General features: G+C 35.8%; 1 protein-coding gene across 1 annotated transcript in view; it reads right to left on the reverse strand.

Moving 5' to 3' along the window:
• Positions 1-299: 299 nt before the first annotated feature.
• LUZP2 (leucine zipper protein 2) overlaps positions 300-27,754 on the reverse strand; it is a 386,482-nt gene continuing 359,027 nt past the window's right edge. The window contains exons 10-12 of the mRNA XM_070957545.1: positions 19,338-19,427; positions 4,181-4,234; positions 300-515 (exon numbers count right to left, since the gene is read on the reverse strand). Of these exons, the coding sequence (XP_070813646.1) occupies positions 411-515; positions 4,181-4,234; positions 19,338-19,427 (249 nt within the window). The 3' untranslated portion in view covers positions 300-410. The remainder of the gene's footprint in view (positions 516-4,180; positions 4,235-19,337; positions 19,428-27,754) is intronic.

Raw genomic sequence — 27,754 nt, forward strand, 5'->3', positions numbered from 1 at the left:
GTGAATATATGCATATGTGTAGAGTCACTTGTTCCTCTACTTTGACCTTAGTACACAATAAAGATACTTACAAAACAGAATTGGTTAATAAAATAAAACTTCTTAATAGCTTTTCTTTACAAAACAGAGTGATTTATAATAAGCAAGTTACAGATCAGGGCTGAATAATATTTCAAAAAACTGGACTGTATTACAAAGCATTTTTTTTTCAAACATCCATTTGTGTTGGATTATTGCTGAAAGATACTAGTAGTCAATCTATTCCAGAAATTTCTTGACTAATTTACAAACATCCATAAAATAGTGAAAAAATTGCATGCTCTAGAAACCTGGTACATTTTCATGCCTCTGGACTAAAAAGATGAAGACGATAGCAAATGAATAACATTTTAAAGATAGCAAGATGGCATTTACAGAGACTTTTCATTGATTTTAGCTGACTCTTCAGCATTGCTTCCTTTTCTCTCGGTTGATTTGTTATTTTCTGGTTTAATCCATGGGGGACTGTGTGATTTCTGTGGGTATAATGAAGAAAACACAATCAATATTCAAATGTTACAATGGGACTTGCAAGGAATGAAAACATAAGTTTGGACACCAAAGAATAAGCTTCAAAGGGAAACTCTCCAATTTGGACAATTAAGGCCCTTTGAAATGCAAATAAATAGATTATGTTGCACTGCAAAACTGCCATTGCCAATAAAGAATATTTCCTTTGCAGAAGTGTAAAAAAAAAATAGAAAAATAGAAGAAAATTATCAGCTGCCAAATCCTTCCTAACTAAAAATAATTCCACACATTTGTGTACTTGCCTATTGATCAGCCATGATAATTCATATAGCAGAAATAACATAATGAATTGCTGTCTTTCCCCCCCAAATCGGATTAGCTTGGGGAAAGAAATATGTGGCTAAAGGGAAGACATTGTACAACTGGTTTGTGTGAGTGGAGAACAGAGCAGTTGAAAATGGAGCACAATGAGAATTTGTATGCCTGGGTTATACATTCATATAAAGTGGAATCCACAGTAACAAGGCAATCTAGCAAATATTTCTCATTAAATAGCTAAACACCCATGTCTGTGCACTAGGAAGATTTTTCAGAAAATGCTTTATTAACGTCTTGGGAAAATATGGACTAGGATGGAAAATCTAGAAATTATTCTTTTTTTCTAATATAATCCTATCACTTGGTAGACTGTTGGAGTGCAGCAGAGAAGAACAGAATTGTTTTGTAATAGTATATTATCAAGACGTTCTATATATTTTTGCCAATATAGACACGGCAAGGAAGACAGACCACTACCATCTTAAATTTATAACAGGAAAGAACAGAGAGAAGAAAAATATACAAACTTTGTTGCAAATAACATGTTTATCTGTAAAATTGAACTTTCCCTATTATCTATTAGATTATGCTACAATACTTCCAAATTTCTTAGTGTGTTGAAAAGTGGTTAGGACTAAAGACTATAAGACTAAATTTATTTCTAGAAAATGAAGATGAAAATTGCAGTAACATTGGAATATAGAGATGAGATACCTGCTATGACAAATCAATCATTTTCTACTTAAAAGCATGTAAAATATGTCTTTAAATATCTTAGTATAGTGTCATTAATTGAACCACATGTTGAAATTTTGGATTCCATTCTCTGTAACCCTGCATAGGATATAAATATAATTTCTGAGAATGAAAATATTCTGGTAGTCCTGAACTTCTCAATAGCCTACATTTGTCTTCTACGATTGATTGATTACAAGATTACTGATGTCCTTGTGGACATTGATCTCTATTTCAACACTCTCCAGAAATCTAACTAGATGGTTGTGATATCTGCAGCGTCACAACAAAGAGGCATATCAACATGTGAGTCATCACAAATCTATGTCTCGGTGGTTATATTGTTCAAATTGTTTATTCTTCTCCTTTGGGTAGAATGCCTTTAGTACAAGAGGGTTACTCCAGCAAAGTGATTCATATGTAGTTATTTATTTATTTATTTTATTTATTTATTATATTTCTATACCGCCTTTCTCCCGTAGGACTCAAGGCGGTGTACAGTCAAGAAAAATATAGACACACAAACATCATAAAATTGCTAATTAAAATTGTTACTTAGTTTGGTCAATTAAATAAAACCCAGAATTAGATAACATTTAAAAAATCATTTGCATGTTTGTATGTTTAGCCCTGCCTGTTGGAACATCAGGGTCTTGAGGGCACGGCGGAAAGCACGGAGATCAGGGATATTCCGTATCTCCGGGGGCAGTTCATTCCAAAGGGTTGGAGCCCCCACAGAGAAGGCCCTCCCCCTGGGAGTCGCCAGTCGACATAATTTGACTGACGGTACCCTGAGTAGTCCCTCCCTGTGAGAACGAACTGGTCGGTGGGAGGCTATTGGTGGCAAAAGACGGTCTCGTAGGTACCCAGGTCCTAAGCCATGGAGCGCTTTAAAGGTGATAACTAACACCTTGAATCGCACCCGGAAGACCACCGGGAGCCAGTGCAGCTCGCGTAGGAGAGGTGTTACATGGGCGTAATGAGCTGCGCCCATAATCACCCGCGCGGCTACGTTCTGGACCAGTTGGAGCCTCCGGGTGCTTTTCAAGGGGAGCCCCATGTAGAGAGCATTACAGTAGTCCATACGGGAGGTAACTAGGGCATGAGTGACCGTGCGCAAGGCGTCCCGATCCAGAAAGGGACGCAACTGGCGGATCAGGCGAACCTGATAAAAGGCACCCCTGGCCACGGCCGTCAAATGGTCTTCTAAAGATAACCGTGAATCCAGGAGGACACCCAAGTTGCGGGCCCTCTCTGTGGGGAGCAAGATCTCATCCCCTATTGTCAGTGATGGTACCAGCTGACTATACCGGGACGCCGGAAGCCACAGCCACTCGGTCTTGGAGGGGTTGAGTCTGAGCTTGTTTCTCCCCATCCAGATCCGCACGGCCTCCAGGCAACGGGACATCACAGCAAGGGCATCATTGGGGTGGTCTGGGGTGGAGATGTATAGCTGTGTGTCATCAGCATACTGATGAACACTCACCCCAAAACCACGGATGATCTCACCTAGCAGTTTTACATAAATGTTGAACAGAAGGGGTGAGAGGACTGACCCTTGCGGCACCCCACAAATAAGGTGCCTCGAGGTCGACCTCTGCCCCCCTGCCAACACAAACTGCGAACGGTCAGAGAGGAAGGAGGAGAACCACCGAAGAACAGTGCCCCCTATTCCTAACCCCTCCAGCCGGTGCAGTAAGATACCATGGTCGATGGTATCAAAAGCCGCTGAGAGATCTAATAGGACCAGGATAGAGGAGCAACCTCTGTCCCGAGCCCTCCAGAGATCATCCACCAATGCGACCAATGCCGTTTCTGTGCTGTATCGTGACCTGAAGCCCGACTGGAACGGATCCAGATAGACAACTTCATCCAGGTATCGGGGTAGTTGTCGCGCCACCACACTCTCAACAACCTTCGCAACAAAGCGAAGATTGGAGACTGGACGATAATTTGATAATATAGCCGGGTCCAGGGAAGGCTTCTTGAGGAGGGGCTTCACAACCGCCTCTTTCAAGGCGGCGGGAAAGACACCCTCACTCAGAGAAGCATTTATAATCCCCTGGAGCCAGCCTCGTGTAACCTCCCGGGAGGCCAGTACCAACCAGGAGGGACACGGGTCCAATAAACATTATTGTTATGAATTCAGTTATGAATGCCCTGACTGCTGGCTTCTACATTTTTATCCAGTATTGATTTCTACAAACTAAAATAGGAACATGTTGCCAAATTAAACTGCCAAAGTAACAATAAATTAAAAATACCAGATTATTTCAATATAAAGTAAAAAATACCGGACTATACCAATATTAACTAATATGGATAATGAATAAAAAGTCGTGATAGGAGGGCCTTAATTTTAAGTTTTTCTTCATTGTCTTCTTCCTACATCAATACATCTTCCTGAAAGATTTGCCTCAGATAATTTAGAGCTGTAAGTTTAGAAATGTGGTTTCAGACAAAGCAAAACAAAAAACAGAAAAAAAAAAACCCGAGGATAAAAATAACATTGTAGAGAAAATGGTGTCTCTTTCAAAGCTGATGATTCATATAACAAGGGAGAAAGAAGGAAGTTAATTTGGGTGATCAGAATGTGTAAAAAATACAGGATTCATACCTGCATGCTAGGATCTGTTACATTACTCTGGCTTCCTAAACAAGCGTTGCCAATCTGAAAAGTGGAAAAAATGGTATTAAACAATCACCTCTAATTTAGAAATCAATAATTCATACACAATTGATTTGTGTTTTTAAACACATGTAGGAATGATTCATAGAATCATACTTGCCTAAATGAGGGTTTCATGTTTGAGAAAATGTCTGTCCATCTTTACTTTACTTTACTTTACACTTTACTTTACTTTACTTTACTTTACTTTACTTTACTTTACTTTACTTTACTTTACTTTACTTTACTTTACTTTACTTTACTTAAGATTTGAAGGAAAGGTGTGAATGCAAAGAACAGAAAATAAATATGCATTCAACAGCACATGAATAAATATATAAAAGCTATCCTAGTTCATAATTAAACCAGGTAAATTTTCTGTAGTTTTATATGGATACAGAAAATTTAAGCAGTATTTAATTACAGTATTGATTAAAGAGATGTGAACAGATTGTTTTGGTTTGACTTAATAAAAGTCAGGATAAAATGGAGACAAAAATACCTTTATATAATTACATTCAAAACACATTTTTTTTTTTAAAAAAAAAATAAGGCAAGTTGCTATCGCAGTATTTTTAAACTGCAGATTGTTGTTGAAATGGCATGAAACATATCTATGATGGAAAGATGCAAACATTTTTGTATCTGTCCCTGTTGATTTCTCAACTACCATTAGCAGCATGGGCAGCTTTTACTTGTGAATGTCCCAGAGCTATCTCATTGGTTCTGGGAGAAAAGAACATACTGGATAAGGTGAGTCAATATTTTGATCCAGCAAAGCTCCTATTGAACTGATAAATCATATTACATCAAAGAACAGCTATTACATCCATTACATTATATTACATCCAGACAGCTAACAACAGATAAAGAAATAACGATATCAATTTAAAAGTCCCTTAATGATACCAAACACCACAACAGCCCCATCACAAAATGACACGTGGGCTTTCCTCCCCTGTTGACCCAATGTAGGGGAGGGGGTCAGAGAGCAGAGTCTTAGCAACATCCATGAAGGCAAGGAGGGTGATGGGTCTACTAGAACTACCACAGTTATTGATAAGATAGTCAGAGAAAACAAGGTTTCTTTTTTTTAAAAAAAAAATCTTATCAAGCTGTGATGTGCAATACCCTTCAGAGGGCTAGAGTTTTGCTGTGATTATAAGCCTTTTTTACCAACCGCATCAAGATATCTATCTGTTTACTCAGGCCTCCTCAGAAACAAGTCCCATTCGGTTTCATATGACTTGTTCCTAGGATATAAATATGGCCTAAGGGAAATTGTAGGAAGGAGAACAATTCAAATTGCACATCTGTATTTCTCGGATAGAAACACTCAATTCTTTGTCTTATGCAGATGGACTTGTAGTTGTCATAGCGATAAAAGCTTATTTGTTCTACAATAATTAAGAAGTCCTCATCCCCTATTAGCATAATATCTCATCATCCATTTGGCGATTTATTTCCTTTTTAAATAATGCAACAGTGAAACTAAGAGATTATGCTGTATATATAACAATTGGCAATCTACTATATCTTCTTTTCCTACATATTGACTTAGTTCTCACATACACTAGATTGCATCGAGAATAATAGTAGCTCTATCAGTGTTTCACTTAGTAAAGGTAAAAATATAAATCTAAACTGAGAGGAACATGATTTGCGAGGAACTGACTGTTGGCCCTTTATGTTAGCTCTTTATGCAATTAGCAGTGCAATGAAGAGTATACATCTTTTCTCTGAAGGATGGTCTGCAGTAAGCATTGTCCTCCTTAGAAGAAACAATAAGCTTTCCCTACTAAGTGGAATGGGATGCGGTGGCTCAGTGGCTAAGATGCTGAGCTTGTTGATCGAAAGGTTGGCAGTTCAGCGGTTTGAATCCCTAGTGCTGGGTAATGGGGTGAGCTCCCATTACTTGTCCCAGCTTCTGCAAACCTAGCAGTTCGAAAGCACGTAACAAATGCAAGTAGAAAAATAGGGACCACCTTGGTGGGAAGGTGACAGCGTTCCATGCGCCTTTGGCATTTAGTCATGCCAGCCAGATGACCATGGAGACATCTTTGGATAGCGTTGGCTCTTCAGCTTAGAAATAGCGATTAAAAATGACTAGCACATATGTGTGAGGGGAACCTTTACCTTTTACCTTTACTAAGTGGAAAGCAGGTTGGTCATCTGGAGTAATGTCTGTTAGTTCCTCTCAGAGGAAAAAAAACACACACGTATCAATCAGTCAAACTTTCTCAATTCTAGAAAGAAAGCAATAGCAAATGACTCACAAAATATTGCCAAGGAACAACATGGTTATTCCAAATTGGAAAATAAATTTCACCCCAAGTTATGTAGGGACTGTGGGAATATGTGTTTAAACTCAGACCTTCTAAGATTTATTTTCATAAAGCCAAACCCATAACCCTAATATCAAAACCATTTCATGAGTTTCTCTCATCATTTCTTGCCTTCTAATGAATGCCAGTCTCAGGATGAGTTTATTTTCAGCTCAATTAGAAATAGATTTCTCCCCCAATGCTTTGACAAATATGAACCTGAAATGCCCATTTGCATGTGCTTTATGGGTGAATGAACAATATGGCACATGCTTCAGATAACATTTTCCTTTTTCACAGTGCAATAATTTCAGCACGTGTTTCCCTCATGTTATGTGGATTTGTTATTATATGACTGATAATCTTTTCTCCAAGAATTTACTTGATGCAAAAAATAAAAATAAAAAAGGGCTATTATGACAGCTGGGCCAGCAAAATCAATTTGTGCCAGAGAAACATGCCAAGATTTCATCCTGTCAAAATGGCTTAAGCATTTTTGTGCCAAAAATGCTTTCTGCCCTCGTTCACACATTTACCATTGTGTTGTGTGGTTCTAGCTGTGCATTCCTTCCCCTACTTCTTTTGTGCTACTATTACTATTTGATCAAAATGGACATTAACATCTTCCTCAACCAGTTTGCCCCAAATATAAAGGAAAACTTTTAATGCTAAAAACAAAGTTGGATATATTACATCATGTTGAAGTTGGTGAAAGAACCTGATTCTTAGGATGAGCTTTTAACCTGGATAAATCTATTGTGCCCAGCATAGCTAACAATGCTAAAATAAAATTTGTAGTGCCATTTTTCATTCGTCCTCTTTGTCTGTCATGATAACTCAAATATATAAAAGATGGAGAAAATACCTTCACTGTACCCAGAATATAAAACAAGGGGAAAAAATGTTTGAGTTAACTAGCACTTGAGAATAAGGCTGTAAAAATTTATGAACACATTTATTAACTATAGACAGGAGCAGATTTTTTTCATTACTATTATACATGGCAAAATAAATAAATAATGTGATTTAATTATTCTAGCTCAAGAAGCTCATACAACTGAGATTACATTTACTTTTATTGCCCCATCCTATTGTATGTAGGTGTCTAGGTGAATATTACAATAATTCTAAGAATGAAAAAGGTAAGCCTCCCACAGACCAAAGATATGTTTAATTAATATTGTGTGGTTTTATGACATTGATTTAATGGGACAATCAGACATTAAATTGCTAAACTGAAACTGGAAATTTTCCAGTTGTTGATTAGATCTTATCTATTCCATTGAGTATGAAACTATAATTAAATAAAATAATTAATATATCTATCTCCAGATTATGCTAAGCACATTAGTAGAATGAAGCATAATTTAGGGAAGCATTGGAAGTTCTCTTTAGCAGTTATGCAAAGGATTCAATTGTTACATGCTGATAGTAAAAAATACACTGTCTTATCTATTGTTATGTATATCATGAAATACCTTTTGTTGACCCATGGTATGCACAAAATAACAAAGCCAAGAAAGAAGAGCTAATGCAGCTTGTCACATAACAATTGTGAAAGCAGCAACTTATTACATTACATTCTCCAAAAAAAATCTGCGGAAAAGAATTCACCCCAAGATCCTGAATTCTCCTGCTCTAGATAAAAATCTATCTGTGGAGAAAAGGATAGATTTTCAGAAGTGTCTGTCTTGAAATAGCAGACACTATATCTCTGCTACCTTGTTACTTTTTTGGGAAGAGACACTTTGAATGTCCTAGATCCAATTCTCTTGCCATTAATATTATCTACAGAAAAATGACAGAATGCAGAATTTTGGAGATAACTACATATATAGTTGTTCCATTCTTGACTTACTTTGAATGCTTTTCTGGAGTGTATTTATTTAACAAATTGATATGGTTGCCACATATGGTTGTATGTGACTCTGGGCAACATATATCCAACAATATCACAAATGTTTAAACACTTAATTAAATAAAAGCAAGATTCTGTAAGAAATGCATCCATCTAGGATCCGCTACCTTTGGGGATGCATCCGCTGCATCCCCAGGGATCCGCTACCTTTCCAAAGTTTGGGATTTGGCATCTCCTCCATAATGGACTGATCCTTCATCATTCTTTATCCAAGACTGAATTTATTATGCCAAAATAAATACAACTAGACTAAAAAAAAAAAGCTTTGCTCTTGCCTTCTAATGTGAGTAATACATGGAACAGAAGCCAGTGGGATGTAATGATTTATTAATTAATTTGCTAATCTCACAAGAAGTGATTCTGGGCTGTGTACAACAAATAATGATTGAAGTATTGAATTGGTATAGGGAAGACCCAAGTTCTAGCCCATACTTAGCCACTGATATTCACAGAATGACTTTGGGATAGTTATTTTCTTTCAACCACAAAGAAATTTGTGATTGGGAAAGAAATTGATGGAAAGAGCTTTGTGTAGGTGTTGAGCTCCTGAATGAAAAAGTGCAATATAAAACTGATAAACAAAGGCCAGTTTATTATGAAGAACTATCACTCCCAGTCCGTTATGCCTTTCCAGCTGTGATAAAGACTAGAGAATGTCAATAACCACAACATGCAATGTTTACAGTAGTGGCCAAAATTGTGGAAACCTTTTGGGGAAAGTGTGTTATTGAGGTTTGATGACTAATTACACCACCTTTTTTGGAGTTTCAAGATAACCATATTCCACTGCTGGAAAGGCCTGGGAATAGCCCAGACCTTAACCAATTTAAAATCTATGGAGCTGACTAAAGAAACTTGTTAGTCAGAAGTGACCCAGCAATAAAACCCAGTTAATAGAAGCAATCATTCAATCTTGGTTTCACATTATAACAGCTGCAGAACTAAAAGACTTGGTTCACTCCATGGGAAGATGTTGTAAGGCCGTAATTCATGCTAAAGGTTACCCAACTAAGTATTAACTGACATGGTGATAATTTTTGTATATCTCATTTTTTCTACATGTTTCAGTTTTCTTCTTTATACTGTAACTGCTATTCTAATAGCAAAACCTTCATAAAAGTTATTGCATTACGTTCTTGATTATCTTTCCATTGATATATAATATTATGGTACTACTCAAAAAAAAAGTAGTGTTATTAGCTAGTTTTAGAAAATACACTTTTCCCAAAAAGGTTTCTACAATTGTGGCCACTACTGTATAATCAGTGTCGAAGAAAAGAGCAAGTGACTATCCCTCTGAATCTGTTCTAAATCTACTTTTAAAAATCAAGGGATTGTTCAAGTTTCATCTTCATTCATGATGGAAAAAAATAACGTTTTCCTGTTTAGGTGATTCTTTGGGGTTTACAAAGTGAATTGACACTCTGCTTCCACAGCATTTTTTTTTTTTGTGGAATGTAATAAAAGGAATTTTGGAGGACTGTGTGAAAGATTAGGGCAATCTTCCCTAGATAATTTCCTTGCTCTGTTCATTCTTGCATATCCGCAGAGCTCAGCAAATGTTTCAAGATCAATGCTGGAAACAGAGTTGTATTTTTCCAGTGCTTGTTTTTAGAATCTCTATTTGGACTGGCAGACAGATAAAGTACATGGAGGTAGAAGATAGCTAAATGAAAGAGGTTGTATATCTGAGAGACAACTGTGTTAAGCAAGGAGAACACAATTCATTAAGCAAGGAGGGCACAATGCGATGGCTGTAATAAACATATATTTGAACTGTTTAACCTGGAGAAGGAATATTGCTGGCACATTAAGAGCAAGGTACTGGACCTGAGTTATGTTCTCTGGGGGAAAAAAGGAAGACAGCTCAATTTCACTGAAAGCATTGATTAGGATAATTTAAAACCAATTTCTCCCACTGTTGTATAAAGCCAAACCATTCTACTCTTCAACAGCAAGCAAAATAGCTACTGTTCTGTCCTGTAGCATGAAATGGATTATAGGGGCAGTGTAAATGAATGCAAGATTTTCAGGAAATGCAAATCCAATAAAATCATTGGAAGATGATAAATATGATTAATTAATAACACTATCAGCTTTAATGCGCCACGGCATTGCAAGGAAATCTAATACAACATGCAAACACACATAAAAGTACACATGCATGACTTTTCCACAGTTTTCATAATGAGGCATGAATGTCAGAGGGTTAGGATCAAAATAGAATCAAGTGATGTAATGTAGCATATGCATCAGTCTGCAAATAATGTACTTCCTTCACATCATGTTATCATGACAGAATTGTTTCAAATGAAATGAGTTCTGTATCTATTTGTCTGTCTGTCTGTCTGTCTGTCTGTCTGTCTGTCTACAATCTAATCTAATCTATCAGAGAGAGAGAGGGAAGACAGGGAGAAGAGATATTTGCGTTGCCCTAATCTGTCCAATTGGCAATGAAACCTAGATGACATTTAATTCTATCTCTCCTTTTCATCTGAATCAGGAAAAGCAATTATTTTTTTATTAGTGCTTCTGGACTGCATAGACTGGATGAAGGAGCCAATGGCTTTACAATGAATCTTCAGAAGACAAAAATTGTCTGCTGGGCATTCTATAGCTAGAAATGACCTTAACCCCAATGCTTGATAGGCTGGTACTATCCTAAGGACTAAGGTAATATAATCTGGGTGTTCTTGGATGTTATATTGTCATTAGAGACATGTGGGGTGATTACTGAAGGCATCTATTCAGCTGGCTGGTTGACTTTGGGTCAGTCACTCTGTCTCTCTGACCATTAGGTCAGGCTGGGTTGACAAGCTCTTTTGTCAGTTCCTATTGCAATCAATGGTTCAGTGCTTGATTGATCTGGGGTGGGAGGAAATGGACTCTGCCCTTGCATAAAAAAAGAAGAATCTATGCAAAATGTTTGCCAGCATAGAAGGGTATGTAGATTTCCTTGAAGAAGGAATGCAAGAACAGTTTGATAAACACCAACATAGCCTTGAAAGGGATAAGGGGATGAGAAAGAAATTCATGATTACTCTACCTTGATTTTCTTGAGTAAAAGAGGGGGAAGAGAGAAATTAAAATTACTGTTACCATATCTTGCAACAATAGAGTTCCAGTATTCTTCGTGGAGCTTATTTTCTAACCTGGTCTATCTCATAAATATGATAGCCAGTGAGTTTTGATGTGCAATTTTACTATTGCATTATTTTCCTTGTGTGATTTTATTGCTTGAAATATACTTATTTATTTCTTCATTTAGAAACACCACACACGGCGACATTACTAAATGAAGAAATAAATAAGTTTCTATGCATTCACTGTATAAAATATAATTATATAAGCTTATTTTATTGTATTGGATATTTTATGCCTAACTTTATTCACTGGATTGCATTAATTGAGTGTGTGAATCTATTGTTGTTTGTTTCTGTATTTATTTATTTATTTATTTATTTATTTATTTATTTATTTATTTATTTAGCATATGGTTGGTCACACACTGTATTTGTTTCTGTAATTCTACTATGTTAGTCACATTGATAGAATCTATATGCATGCTAGTGTGTTAGACACTGTCACTAAAGAAATTAAGTATGAGCAGGTTCTGGGTAGGTCTCCGTCTAATGGCATTTGCAAAACATTACTGCTACCTTTGTGGGTCTGTCATAGCAATTTTTATAGTCAACAGTTGATGTAGTTTGAACACTTCTGCACTAATTTCTATAAACTTTGGCCTACTTTCCCTCTCCCACCAATGATTTACCTGTACTGTCAATTACATCTCATTCTGATGAAAAGTTCCAAAATTCATCAATCAAATTCTAAAGGTTGTTCCTAATTGTTTTAAATTTTAACACATTGTTCCTAATTATAATTCAGCCATGGGGATTAGTCAGCTACTTCCAGTTAATGCAAGGTCTTGGATGTGAATACTTTCCTTTGATATTGATTTGCAATGAAGGAGAAAAAAACACTTCCTCAACATGCTGACATAATTTAAGCAACATTAGTGGGGCTCCAGTTTCCATAATACCTGATATAGAACCCAGTGCTATATTTTATGAGATTCTAGTTCAGAATCATTTCTTAAGAATGTCAGTTATATTTATTTTGCATATGATGCTAATATTAGTTATCAGTCATTATTAAAAAAATAGTAGGTTGACTATGAAAAAGAGCTGCCTAAGTGAACAAAATTTATTGATGCTGAACCTCTGCTTATGCAAAACAGCCTTTTTAAATATAGATAGATAGATAGATAGATAGATAGATAGATAGATAGATAGATAGATAGATATAATCATGATGCAATATAATTATTCCTGTTATGCAAAAAAGACTAAAAGACAGATCCTGAAAATCATAAAGAGAGATATTAAAATAGCTATAGCGAACAGGAACATGGCTTCTGCTTAAAAGTAATTCCTACTTGATCAGTTTACCATGCACTTTGATCAGCAAAAGTACCTAGGTGTGAAAAACTCAAATGATGAAATATGCAGCTTGATCAGTAAAATATGTAAAAATTCAGCCATTCCCAAAGATAGCTCAGCCAGTGATTTATACAGAAAACCTGGCAAGGTACACAACTGGGACCATAAATTATGAAAGTGGATTACTCAAGTATGCATCTTCATTAAAAGAATTTGTGAGGGGGAAAAAAATCAGAATTGTAAAATTGCATGCCCCTTGACAATTAAACAGTGCAATTACTAGCTTCAAATAGTAACAATGGGACTACAAAGATATTCAGCTAAACTAGTGAAGCAAGTTTTTGTTTACAAAAACTACACAATGCAGACAAGGATCATCTTAGACAATTGGTTTATTTTACCAATTATAACTATTAGCTGAAAATGGAATATGTGTAACCAGTAGGAATGTTTACAGTTCATTAGAAATAGGATTTTTTTTTATTAAAAAAACCAAAAAGATGAGCAAAAAAATCCCCCAAATCTTGATTCAGGAATTGGGCTTATTTAAATATTTCCCTCCAAAGCTAAGTAGTGAAATAAGCCAAGAGAAATGCATTGATTTATCTGAATGTGATGATTTATATGAAAATAGTATAGTATAGTATAGTATAGTATAGTATAGTATAGTATAGTATAGTATAGTATAGTATAGTATAGTATAGTATAGAATTCTTTATTGGTCAGGTGTGATTGGCCACAAGGAATTTATCTTTGGTGCGTAGGCTCTCAGTGTACGTAAAGAAAAAATAAAATATATTCATCAAGAATCATAAGATACAACATTTAGTGATAGTCATAGGATACTAATAAGCAATCATATCATACTAGGAAACAATAAAAACAATATAAATTGTAATACCCAATATTGGCCAAAATAGTCAATCAAAAATTGGCTAAAATTGGTGTGAAAATTCACCTCAATCAGTTTAAAATCAATAATCTAAATAAATAATGTGAGATAAGTGGACATCACACCTAATATTTTGAAATTGTTTTCACTGAACGTCTTCTAGAGTTTGGCATTTGGGACTGCTTGTGTGTGTGTGTGTGTGTGTGTGTGTGTGTGTGTGTGTGTGTGTATGTGTAAGTATATGTATATGTATATGTATATGTATATGTATATGTATATGTATATGTATATGTATATGTATATGTATATGTATATGTATATGTATATGTATATATAGAAGTATAGTCTGAAACTATACTTCTCTGCTGCCCCTTTAGAACCCAAAAAAACTAGGGAGGGTTTCTTCTGAGCCTCTTAACTTGCCTACTACCCAGCTGCTGGCTATGCTGCATCTAATCTGACTGATCCCTTGGTCATTCCCACATACCTTACATTTTGTTTTATGCCATAAATCATTATTTACAAACCACAATAGCTGGTCAGACATAGTGCCAGGTATAAATGAAATAAGCTCATCACTAAGGCTTAGTATGAAGTGCAAACTCAATAAATGACCCCTTAGTTAATTTAAGGGATTACGTGTCCTATTTAACAAAAGATTAATTATAATTATGAATCATACTGACAAGAAGCTAATTGCAATAAATCATACCTAGCTTAGTCATGATAAATTTATTAATTTCAATCAATTACTTGAATGAATAAATACGGATTATGTTTTGTATGGATATAATCTAATTTGATTTTTAAAATGTGGAATAGAATAAAATAGAATACAATAATGGAAAATTAAGATTTAAAACTCTTATAACATTTTTTTGTTTTGTTTTGTTCTTGCAAACTTTTAATACAATTAAGCACTAAATGAATATTTTAGTTTTGCAAAGTTTGCAAAACTAGGGGCTCAGTTTCAGACACTGAAGGAATTCAGCACATATATGCACAGGAAGAAAATACACACAGGGGCAAAACTGCTCCTTTGCTTGATTTTCCATCCAGCAACTAATGCAATAAAAAAATGAACCATACATTTTCAGCAGAGTATCATTTTATATAGTTTGGGCTCATTAATTACACATTATTTCTTTTTTCTTTCCCCACTGTACACAGTTCCTTTTAGATCATTATTGGAAACAGAAGCTTAATGAGAAATGCTAGCTCTAAGAAATTCACACGTGATGCTAGAGAAGTGGTAATTTATTTTCACATCAAACCCCATGGAATCTATTTTGATTATTCAACTTGAATATGTTGCGGAGTTCCTATTATTTTGTTTATAACCTGTCAAACCCACAAAATAATGTAAAGGTTAGAGGAGAACAGGAAAACGCAGCCTATCTTACACAGGTGAGAAAATATTATTATATTTATATGTCTAGCCCAATTAGTTACTTAATTGGAAGCTTTCAAATAGGCTCATTTCCTGGTCATCTGCATTGACAAATGCTTGCCATCTCAATCTGTCTATTATAATTATTATCTCTTCCAAGTGAATTCCTGTAATCATGAAACTGGTCGTTCATTTTATTGTTTTCTCCTTTCTCAGCTTGCCAAATGTTAGATAGGTGGATTGAAGAGACTGGAGACAGGCTTCAGACAACAGCTCTTTATTCAGCAACTATTAAAAATCCAGCAGCTAGCCTCTCAGACAGCCGGCCCTTTTATAAGGGGCTGTCAGGGAACCCAGCCAATCACATTTAAGCATTCTTCCCGCTCAAACAGCAGACCAGAGAGAAAACTATCCTATCAATATCTAACACCAAGAATACTGCTTTTCCCTCCGTAGTTCATTGCCCACAAGCACCACCTGCCTAAAGCATGTGGGTTCATCCTTGCAAATCATTTCCTTTTTTCCAATAACCATCTCTGGATCCATAATTCAAAGGTATTTAGATTCCATATTTTCTGTGCCTACCTTTCACAACTATACATAATTACTGGAAATACCATTCTTTTATCATTTTGATCTTTGTTATCAGAGAATGCCCTATTCTTATTGAACTTGCCTGAGTTCGTTACTGCCTTCTTTCTCTAATGCATATCTTCTTTTTTAAATCCAGCATACTGGCCATTTTTGAAGTCAAGAAATAAAATCAATTGTTGCTTCCATTTTTTTCACTGTGAATTGTAAATTTCCTAAGCATGATGGTTAAGATTGATCTAAGAAGAGAGCCCTCTCTGCTGTTGGCTTCTGCAGCAGAGGTGAGGCAGACCCAGGGATGAAATCCAGCAGGTTCTGACAGGTTCTGGAGAACCAGTAGTGGAAATTTTGAGTAGTTCGGAAAACCGGTAGCGGAAATTTTGAGTAGTTTGGAGAACTGGTAAATACCACCTCTGACTGGCCCAAAGTGGGGTGGGAATGGGGATTTTGCAGTATCCTTTCCCTGGAGTGGGGTGGGAATGGAGCTTTTGCAGTATCCTTCCCCTGTCATGCCCACCAAGCCATGCCCACCAAGCCACACCACGCCCACCAACCACGCCCACAGAACCGGTAGTAAAAAAATTGAATTTCACCACTAGGCAGACCCCAACTCTTCTAGCCTTCCGACAAGAGCACAAAACATGGCCCTGCAACTTTGTGTGGAGGCACAAAGGATCATGCAATCATGGGGCTGTTTGGCACCATGAAAAGCCTCCCCCCACCCTCTATTAATTCAATGTTAACAGGATTAAATTGTCTTTTTGGAATTTTTTTTGTCTGTGATGTATTTTAATTTTATACCTTTAAATTTTTAACCCTAGATTAATTTTAATATTGACTTTATACACCGTTTTATATGCTAATAGTATGCTGTACTGTACATCTCTCAGAGCTCTTTCTTCAGGAAATGGGTGGTTTCAACATCACACTTACCTTTTTAATATTTAACATTAAGCCCCAAATTTCCACTTTCCACTTTAACTTTTAGAATGCATCTTCCAGCTCTTTACTTTCCAGTAACAAAATTATTTTATTTTATTTTATTTTATTTTATTTTATTTTATTTTATTTTATTTTATTTTATTTTATTTTATTTTATTTTATTTTATTTTATTTTATTTTATTATTTTATTTTATTTTATTTTATTTTATTTTATTTTATTTTATTTTATTTTATTTTATTTTATTTTATTTTATTTTATTTTAGCATAGAACAGCTGTAATCAAACTAGGAGACCCCCAAAATCACCATGAACTATCCACAGGAGTTACCTGTGTGTGAGTTGTATATATTTATGGCGTCCCAACCAGGGGTGAAATCTAAATTTTTTTGCTACCGGTTCTGTGGGCGTGGATTAATTAGTGGGCGGGACTTGGTGCTAAGGTGACTGGGTGGGCGTGGCCAAGTCAATGTCACTTCTTTGCCCTTTTTTAACCTACAAAACACAACACAATACAACTGGCTCACCCACAATGTAAAAGCAGCTGTGCTAGACTCAAAATGGCCCCGCAACAAGCAGGAACCTCATACAGCCACAAAAAGCCCCCCAAAAAACCAACTTTCACACTTTACACACACACACAACACAACACAAAACAACTGGCTCATCCACAATGTAAAAGCAGCTCTGCTAGACCCAAAATGGGCCCTGCAACAAGCAGGAACCTCACACAGCCACAAAAAGCCCAAAAAACCAACTTTCACACTTTACACACACAAAATTCCACATACAGCTTTGTGAGATTTTGTGTGTTTGTGTAGTTAGAGTGAAACACTACAGAAACACACTAAATGTCAGAAAGCTGCACAAATATTATTTTATTTTAATTTATTTTTATTTTTATATAAAAGCAGCTAAATTTAAAACTTCCTAAACTTTAAATGGCTAGGACTAAAAAAAGAACAACTAAAAAAAACCCCAATTAACTATTTTTTTTAAAGCTCCCAAAGGGGAAAAAAACTTACCCAATAGAACAGGGGTCTCCAACCTTGGCAACTTTAAGACTTGTGGACTTCAACTCCCAGAATTCCTCAGCCAGCTTTGCTGGGAGTTGAAGTCCACAAGTCTAGACAGGAAGGCAGGGAGGCAGAAAGAACTGCTCACTGATGACCTTGACTGCAGGCAGGGAGATTCAGTTGCTTGCTGATGCATGGATTGTGATCGTCATGCGATCAGCAGCTAAGGTAAGCAAGCTGGAGTCTGGGGGGGGGGAGAAAAAAAGAAACTTTTTTTTCTTTTACATGGCTTTGGCGATCCAAGCTGAGTTGCCTGATTAGCAGGCAACTCAGCTGGGATGTCAGAGCTTGGCTGGTCAGAGCCATTTAAAAGGAAAAAAAAGGCTCTGATGATTGTGGGGCTCAGCAGGGCATGGGGGCAGGGGCAGGGATTTTTTGCTACAGATTCTCTGAACTGCCCGCCGCCATCACTACCTACTCGCCCGAGCTGATCCGAACCGGGAGCATTTCACCCCTGGTCCCAACTCACACACAGGTAACTCCTGTGGATAGTTCATGGTGATTTTGGGGGTCTCCTAGTTTGATTACAGCTGTTCTATGCGCCCTAACTTTACCAATATATCATATTTGATATATCAGTAAATAGATATGGGGACAATACAGTCTTATCTCACTTCCTTTCTTATTCTGAATTATTTGATTTCTCCAGACTCTATTCATGGAATAGTTTCTTGATCATTACAGAAGTTCCCCAGAAAAATAACCAAGCATTCGGCCATTCCCATTAACCTTAATATATTCCATTTTCTGCCAGGATCTGAAGACTCAAAAGTCTGCTCACAGTTAACAGAGCAAAGGTCAATCTCCTTATATTCTTTTGCTGTCTCTGCTATCCGTATTACATTAGTTATCTGACAACGTGTCTCTCTGCCTTTTCTGAAACCTGTCTTGTTATTAGTCATTTTGTTCTCCATGTATAACTCATTTTTTTTCTTTATAAGACCTTATTTTTTTTCTTGCAAGATAAATTATTGCAATAGTTTAGTAATTACACTTTCTCTCACCTCCATTCAGTTTTTCTGCATTTTAAAAACTAGAAATTTCTTGCTTTCACACAGACAAATTGTGTACGCCAACATTTCTGCAAATGATACAGTATAAAGTTCTGCTATATCTTGTTCTTTGCACCAGGCACTTTCTAACATTGAAGCACACATAAGCTCCAAGGTATGTTAAAAGTTAGTACACATGTTGAAAATAAACAGATCTGGTGTGGTGAATTCACATGTGAATTTTCCAAGTGGACTGTAGCTAATTTGTAGTTAGATCACATATTTTCTAGTTGCTTCATTCTCTTGAAAATTTTGATAATCCTGTTAGTCAAGCACAGTCAAAGAGAAAAACACACACCATTATATCAAAAAAATACCTCTTTTATACCACCTGAATATCAAACATCTGTATTCACCTAATATAACACTGTATGTCATATTCCCACGATTACAGTTAAATAGATATGGACCCATATATCTCATGGTTCACATATACTACAGGTTAGATCTTGACTTTCAATCTAAATGGATTGTACTTACATCTTTTGAGTTGCATTCTGATGTGCTTTTATCAGTATCCACCCTTTTTGAAGAAACTTGAGGAATCTCTTTGCCTGTAGGAATTCTTTGCTGGAAGATTAAAAAAAACAGATATGTCAACATCTTTCTTGATTACAGTTGAAAACAATTACTTCCCAGAAATTGGAATTCTTTTATAGAGCTTTGCATTAAAACATTCAGTAGTACATTTTTTAATGTCTATGGATTACTCCTGAGATATAGAAGTGGAATGAAGCTTTCTTCATTGAGATCTTCCTATCCCATTCTTGTATAGACTAGTATGAATTACAGGAATTGCATTAGGAAGGAGAAATACTATATATATTGAATGAAAGTTGTTTTCTATGATCTGAATAATTTCTATTAGGTGACAGCAATGTTTAAGTCAATTTTTTCTACCGTCCATACTTTTTTTGACTTATCATGAACCCAGAAGAGCAGAAGGTCATAGAATTCAAGTCAGGTTGTACAATGTGAAACTTACCTACAAAATTTGGATGTCTACAGTAGTAAGAAAAATACCTTCCTCTTCCATCTATAGATGCTTTTTTTTTTTTTTTTTGGAAATTCCTTCATCTCCTCTGTTTCTATGTCATTGCTGCCAGTAATTTTGCCTATTATACTACATTATTTGTCTTCTAAATAGAAGTCCATAGAGTGCTCAAGATAGGCACTAATAATAATAGAATCATTTGTTGAGATGGGTGGCTATAAGAATCAAATCAAATTAATTAAAATATGAAAACAGTGTTACATCATCATAACATAATCTCTGTGCATTTTATGAATGCCCTATGGTATTAAATAGATTGTGAAAGGGCTGTAGCTTGCACTACAATCATGCAATGTTACTTTTGTCCTTTTGACAAAAATATCAGATTCCCAAGGATAGCTTTGTTTCTAGGCTCAGCTAGTACAAAAAAGTTGATACCTTTAGACTAAACGGTAAAATCATATTTCTCAGAAGAATCTAAAATGGGGGATCTCATAAGGAGAGGGGATCTCATAAGGAGACGAAATTTTATTAATTCAGAATATAATTGGAAAGGACTTTGGAGCAGGGGTGAAATGTAAAATTTGTTACTACCGGTTCTATGGGCGTGACTTGGTGGTGGTGGTAATGTGACTGGGTGGGCGTGGCCAACTTTTTTTTTATTTTAACTTTTCAAAGCATTTTTTCTGCAAATACAAAAAAATGCTTTGAAAAGCCTCTGCTGATCAGGAACACAGCTGGGATCGTCAGAGCCTTTTCAAAGCATTTTTTTTAACCACCTCTTCCACTGAAGAGGTTGCAGAAAAAAATGCTTTAAAAGTCTCTCTGATGATCCCAGCTGAGTTGCCTGATCATTTTAAAAAACGCTTTGAAAAGTCTCTCTGCCGATCAGGAACACAGCTGGGATCGTCAAGAGCCTTTTCAAAGCATTTTTTTAACCACCTCTTCCCTGGAAGAGGTTGCAGAAAAAAATGCTTTGAAAAGCCTCTGAGATCCCAGCTGAGCCGCGTGATCATCAGAGGCTTTTTTTAAACTTTTAAAAGCATTTTTTCGGCAGAAGGAGTTGTAGAAAAAATGCTTTTAAAAGTTAAAAAAAATGCCTCTGATGATTGTGCAGCTCAGCTGGGCATGGTGGGTGGGTGGGGGGCACAGAGATTTTTGCTACCGGTTCTCCGAACCACCCGCCGCCATCGCTACCGGATTGGGAGATCCGGTCCAAACCAGGAGCATTTCACCCCTGCTTTGGAGGTCTTCTAGTCCAATGCCCTGCTCAAGCAGGAGACCCTATACCATTTCAGACCAGTGGCTGCCCAGTCTCTCCTTAAAAACCTCCAGTGGTGAAGCACCCACAACTTCTGATGGCAAGCTGTTCCACTGGTTAATTGTTCTCACCGTTAGGAAGTTTCTCTTTAATTCTTTAATTATTGGCCTGTTCTTAAAGATGTCAGAAAATCAGAACTCCTTTGTACAACACCAGAAACATTTAAGCCTAGAGCATGGTGGTTCTCTCCATGCTGGAAAAAGCTGTGGAGACTGAATTTTGCCATTGTAGATAGACAATGCTTCTGATTCTGATTTACTGATGGAAAAGTGACAATATTGTTTTCCAAAGAGTCAAATAACAGAATATTTAATATCCACAATTGGTTTCGTGTTACATGTATCATTCTAATTTTCATCATCAATGCATTTAGAAAAATGAAGTTTATGATCTGTAGCATTTTAGGAGAAGGTTTTCTTCATAACATTGTGATTCAAAAATTAACTGTTTAAAAAGTTAGATTCTTCCTCTCCCTACCTTTCTCAACTGTTACTTTTATTAGCTTCTGGTTCCCTGTTTCAAAGGCTTAGAGAAAGAAAGAAAGATAGTCCAGAGGTAAAAGTCCTCTCTACATCTGTATTCTAGAAGTCATAAACTATAATATTGTATACATTAATATGTTTCTACCTTCCAGGCTAAGTGCTTTTTTCCCACTGGAGTCTTCAACTGCTTGGGTCTTATGTGTAAATTGGCAGTAAATGACTAAGTTTCTAGATTTCAACATTTTCCTCTGCTTTGGCCACACTGAGACCCAGGTTTTTTTGTTGGAATCCCCGTTATCACGGGGATCTCCTCTTGCCAGGAAATCAAGCATCAATTGTTTTTCTTTCTGTGGAGAATATTTTTCTGAAAACAAAGCAGTTTTCAAGTTCTATCCATCACTTGGGGAAGAAAGGCAGAATTCTTCTCAATTTCATCTTATAGAAGCATGAACAAAGAAACAGCTATTGTAATTCCTCTCCTGAATCTGAAGGGGGGAAAAACAAACTCACAAAGGCCCAGTCTTTCATGGCTGACAGTCATGAAATGGTGGACTATGGCAGACATTAGGGACCAAATTGCCCTGGATGTGCCAGTAAAGGGAAGAAAACTTTCTTTATGTGGAGCAAGAAAACTTAGAGTTTATTTCTGCAGCAGGCTAGGGAAGAGAACTGTCATCCAATAGAGGAGAACCTCCTCCCCCATCTCTCATCCTTGATGCTCTCAGACCTTGTTTGCTTGTATATGAGGTTCATTACTTGTAAGTTCTCCTGGATAAACCAGATAGGCAACACAACTCAATAAGCTAATTTTACTTTATTGTTTACGGAATCTTGCAAGTCTGAAGGTACAAACTCTCCCCCCCCCCCTGCACTTTTAACCACCTGATCAGTGGTGAAATCTTCTGAAGTCTGCTACCAGTTCTGTGAGTCCACACAGCACTAAAAAAAGGAATATTTTGAAGCCTTCCGAGTCTGCAAAGGTAAGTAGAACAGCGAGGGGGGGGGAATCCACTGTGCCACGCGATTTAGATTAGCTAGAAAGCAAGAAATCCAATGATTCTAGCTAATATAAATCACACATTATAGCTGATCTTCGCCCAGCTGATCATTGGAAATACCGGTTCACCCAAACCGGTAGCATTTTTTACCACCGGTTCGTCCGAACCGGTCTAAACTGGTAGCATTTCACCTCTGCACCTGATTAATTAGAGCAGGTCTTTCCAATTTTTTTCTCTGACCACTAATCCATTGGAGGGTCTTCCCTCTCTTATCTGATCATTTCCTAGGTAGCATCTCTTCCCCTTGTCTCCCAAGCTCACCCATACATTTGATACATCATTCAATTACATAGCATTATCATGTAACCTAGTTGGGTGGTGAGAATGGTGATGTTACTTAGTTGGATTAAACACCTGCAAGCAAACAACCAAGGACTCCACAGAACTATTCTCTAACAAAAAAACAAACTACTATGAAATGAAATGAAAATCCATTTTCATTCCAGGCAAGCAAGAAGTGTTGATCAGCCCCATGTTGTCTAGCATTTTCTGAATCAATTCAGTTTATAAGGGCAAATTGGGCTGAATTAGGCATTTCTAACAAAAATTAATACTCTTTCACTTTAGCATTACAACATATGATGATGGCAATGATGAACCCATTTACATATGGGAAGAAATACCAAGTGTTCCTCGGACAACTATTTATCTGAAATGGTATAGGATTTCCTGCCTGAGCAGGGGGTTGGATTAGAAGACCTCCAATGTCCCTTCCAACTCTGTTATTTTGTGTTCATGGAATGTGACAAATGTTTTGCACAGAAGAAGGATAAGTGGGTAGACAGATAGATTACAATAGTTTTGAAAATATTTTCTTGATCCTAGATGGCTGTGAAAAATAAATTAGCAAAAGTCTGAGTCAAATCCTGGTTTCAAAAAAGCAGGTTAAATCACTTTAGTTCCCGCTGACAGATATAATGGAAAAAGACTGTAGAGCAAGGAGTTAATATTAAGAGCCTCCTGCATTATAAAGAACTGGCATAAAATGTGAAGAAAGGTGATAAAAGACAGTTATTTTCTTGGTAGATAATGCAGCACCTGAAAAGCCCACCCAATTAAAATTAAATGTTAAAAATAACAGCTTATCTCAGAAACCCTCTCTTCTCATTATGAAACAATGCAAAGCTAATTAAAATGACGCTATGAAAAAAGGTGAATACAGAGTCAGATAAATAATTTAAAAACACTGTAGGTTAAAATGTTCTTGGTTCTTCATTATTTTTATTGCTTTATGACTCTTCTGGTACAAGAATATTGACATTCAAAAGGTCTTTTACTCTAAAGGATAAGAAACAGATAGTTTGATTTTAAAATATTAATTCTGCATCTTTGAAAACAGGATTTACTTTTCTATACAATTTGGATTGTGTAGAGATAATGAGATCTAATTGGAAGGATCTAATCTAAGGTTCCAAAATGGTTGAATTTAATAAAGATCACTAGGGAATATTTTAATCCTAAAAGTGGAATGAGTTTAGAAGAACAACATTCCTCTGCTGTGATCTTTTACAAGAAAATTACAACTGTTTTTGCTTTTACCTAGCAAAATTGGAAGAAATTTACAAGCAGGCCTAGAGCATTAGGGAGCTATCCACATTTAATAGAAATTAGTGAAGGAATTTTTAGTTAAGGTCTTTGAAACAAATATTCCTTATAAGAATAAATGTGTTAAGAAACTGGAATTCCTTAAAAGCAAGAACATGTGTAATAATTTCACCACTAGCATCACTATAAAAGGCTTTTTGTTTCAAGATCAATTACAATAATAAATATTTGACTAGCTATTATGTTACATCTGGCCTCAAGAAACAGACTAAAGACCCAACAAAAATTGCTTAATAAGGTAAGAATAATATATAAATAATACATTTGCTAATATTCTTGCAAAACAAAACAAAAATGATCCTAAGAAGAAAGGAAAAACCTGAAAAAGATTACAGAATTCGAAACACTTATGTAGAATCAAACTAAGTCATTAGGATGTATTTACAAATTGTTACTCAGATATGACAGAACAAATTACATCATAACATGGATGAAAAACTTTAGGAATATTAATAGGACCATGGAAATTATTATTGGCAAAATAACTTTGAGGATTAAAATTTAAACAATGCTACAATTTGAGGAAGAATTGCTATAAATGGTATGTAATTCTGTTGATGATTGCCACAATGGATAAATAATACCACAATAAATGTTGGAAATGCTAAAGCAAAGAAGGAACATTTCATCATATGTGATGGTTATGTAAAAAGACTGAGAAGTACTGGAAATAAATGCAAAACATCCATAAAACATGAAAATAGCATTTGAATTAAACCCACAAATATTTCTGTTAGGTATGATCCCAAAAAATATAAATGAAAAGCACCACAAGTTGGTATATCCTGACAGCTTTAAGAAGCAATCTGGGAAAACGTTGGGAAAAAGAAACCTTTTTGTCAGTACAAAATTGGAAGACTGAATTTGGAATATAATACATGGTGATGGAAAAAATGACTATATATTCACAGCAGAAATCAAGCAGGAATGGTTCTCTTATATGCAACATATTACATAAGCAAGGCAACCTAAGAGAGAATATGGCTTTTGAAAAAGAGAGAAATTATTTAAAGCTAATTAAAACAAATCAAATAAAAATAGTCCCATATATCCAAAGCAAAGTATAAATATATTTAAGAGGCAAGACAAGGGGACTATAAGAATGTTTTTTTTCCATATTTTTCCTTTTTTGTTTGTTTGTTTGGCCTCTTATTTTTTAACAAAATAATCATATTTTTTCTTCTACCTGCACTCTAGAATATGTATTATTTTCTATTTTCTTTACTTTTCTCTTTTCATCTGCTGTTTGTTTACCTAATAAATAAAAAAAATAAAACCAAACTCCTCCCCCCACACAAATGTTCCTTCTTTAAAAAAAACCACCATTGTGAATCAGGGGGAAAAACAACCCAGTAACAGTAGCTCTTTCTTTGGAAAGCCACTCTGTCAAATTCCAGACACCTACACTATAATGGGTTATGAGTAAAGGGAAAATCTGTTTACAAGGTATGATGAATACAGTACAACTGATTGCTGGGTACTGAAATGAAAATGAAAGCAATGATATTTTCTATTAAAAATATCTATTATTGATAGGCCACATAATCTATACATTACCTCTTAGGAAAAGCTTCACATGGCCACTCATGATGAGAGACCAGAAAAAAATCAGGCAGAAACATTGGGAAAAATAATTATTATTAAAATTAAAGAGTCACTTTAATCTGAGGACAAACTGGTTGCAAACTGGCTGCAAACTGTCAAGGACAGGGTTTTGTTGGAAAAACATCCAGGTTCAGTTCCAAACCGGGAATAAAATGGAGGCCGATTGGAAAGAGAGTTGGTTTATTGATGAGCAGAGCCACCAATGGCATATAATTCTGGGACAGCTGACCAAAATGGAGTTGAGAGTGGGTGAGTTTTATATCTTTTGGATCTCTATGGGGTCATGTAGTGGTCTTGGCTGGTTCTATAGGCAAAAGGGGAAATGCAAATCTTAGGTGTTTGTCTGAGTTAATCCTGTCAACCTTTGGTTTTTTGCTTATCTGAAGTTTCTGTTTGACCCAGTCTTTCTGAATGGATTAACAAATTTGCATTTCTAAAATCTGGCCTCCTCAGTTTTTGTTTGGTGCAGGGAGATTGAGGCTGGTTTCTGCCTCCTTTAAGATTTTTTCCCCATTTCTCCTTTAGGGGGAAATATTCGATCCTCCCTTTTTAATATTCTCCATGTGAGAAACACATTTAATTTCTGACTAGTGAGTTTGTTTCTCACATCCAAAATATTTCATTCTCTAGGACAGTGTGTGGGTGCTGACTTTCTACAGTTTTATTCTAAACACTCTGCCCTGTATAAATGAAAGCTGATTCAAATGATCTCACCCCTTTAAGCAAATTTAAAACATAGCATCACATTTAAATAATAATAAAATAACATTTAACTCCTATGAGCTGGCATTAGCTCCAATATTTACTTCATTGTTACTACACTAGATAACTAAAATTATTAATCTTTAAAATTATAACAAACAATTGAAGGCTAAAAGAAAGTTTTGTGGAACCAGACAGAAGTTGGCTCATGAGTTTTATAAATTATAGAGTGACAGGTGAAATCTTCTCATGCTTGACTGAATATCAAGTTTTAAATTTGCAGTCCATTTAATTTACACAGATGAAGCTAAACTCCATTTGTGTTTGAAAGTACAAAATGAAAACATATATTAAAAAACATGTTACTTGAAACCAGAAAGCCAGCCAAGGTCATTATTTCTCTCTAAAATGCTTTCCAAATTTACTGCTGGAGTAAATAATGCACATTCCCGTTCCATTGCATGTTTCCCAATTTTTAACTGCCTCTATTTATTTCTCCTTTCTTTGGAAACTGCTTAGCATTTCTCTTTGCATTATTGTACTCTTCTTGGTCTTTCATTATCTGTGCCTTGTCTAATGCTGCCATATCTCTATGCAGGATACTGATAATTAGAGATGTTTTTTTTTAATATTGGTGTTTTATTTCTTTACCAAAACTAAATTTTAGTTTCTTAGAATACTTCTGACACATAACTCTGATAGTAATTCTTTGCATTTTAAAGAACTCACTCAAAGTGGTAAACAAGAAATAATCCCACATCCATGATTCAAAGGAAAACAAATTAAAAATGTGGGTTTAGCAACATGCTCCAACTACTTTTGAGTGAAAATTAACTTAAAGCTTTCAGGCTTAGTTAGATATTAGGTTTGTGCATGCCTTGACAATTATTCATTTTGTATGCCATGCAAGTTCATTTGCCCTTCTGCTATTAACATAAGTTCACCATTTTCCCCCCAGTCTTCTACCTGAATCTGAAATAAGGATGACAATGCTTTAAGGAACCCATTAATTAAAGTTATATATCTCTTAAAGCAATGACTCTTGAGGGAAAACAAAAAGCCTGAAGAAAGTAGGGCTACTTTAATGAATACAGGCTCTTCTGTGCCCACATTAGGCCCAATGCATTTGT

The sequence above is a fragment of the Pituophis catenifer genome, unplaced genomic scaffold (genome assembly GCF_029215685.1).
Source record: "Pituophis catenifer annectens isolate HBS135680 unplaced genomic scaffold, rPitCat1.0.hap2 SCAF_1, whole genome shotgun sequence".
NCBI lineage: Eukaryota > Metazoa > Chordata > Lepidosauria > Squamata > Colubridae > Pituophis > Pituophis catenifer.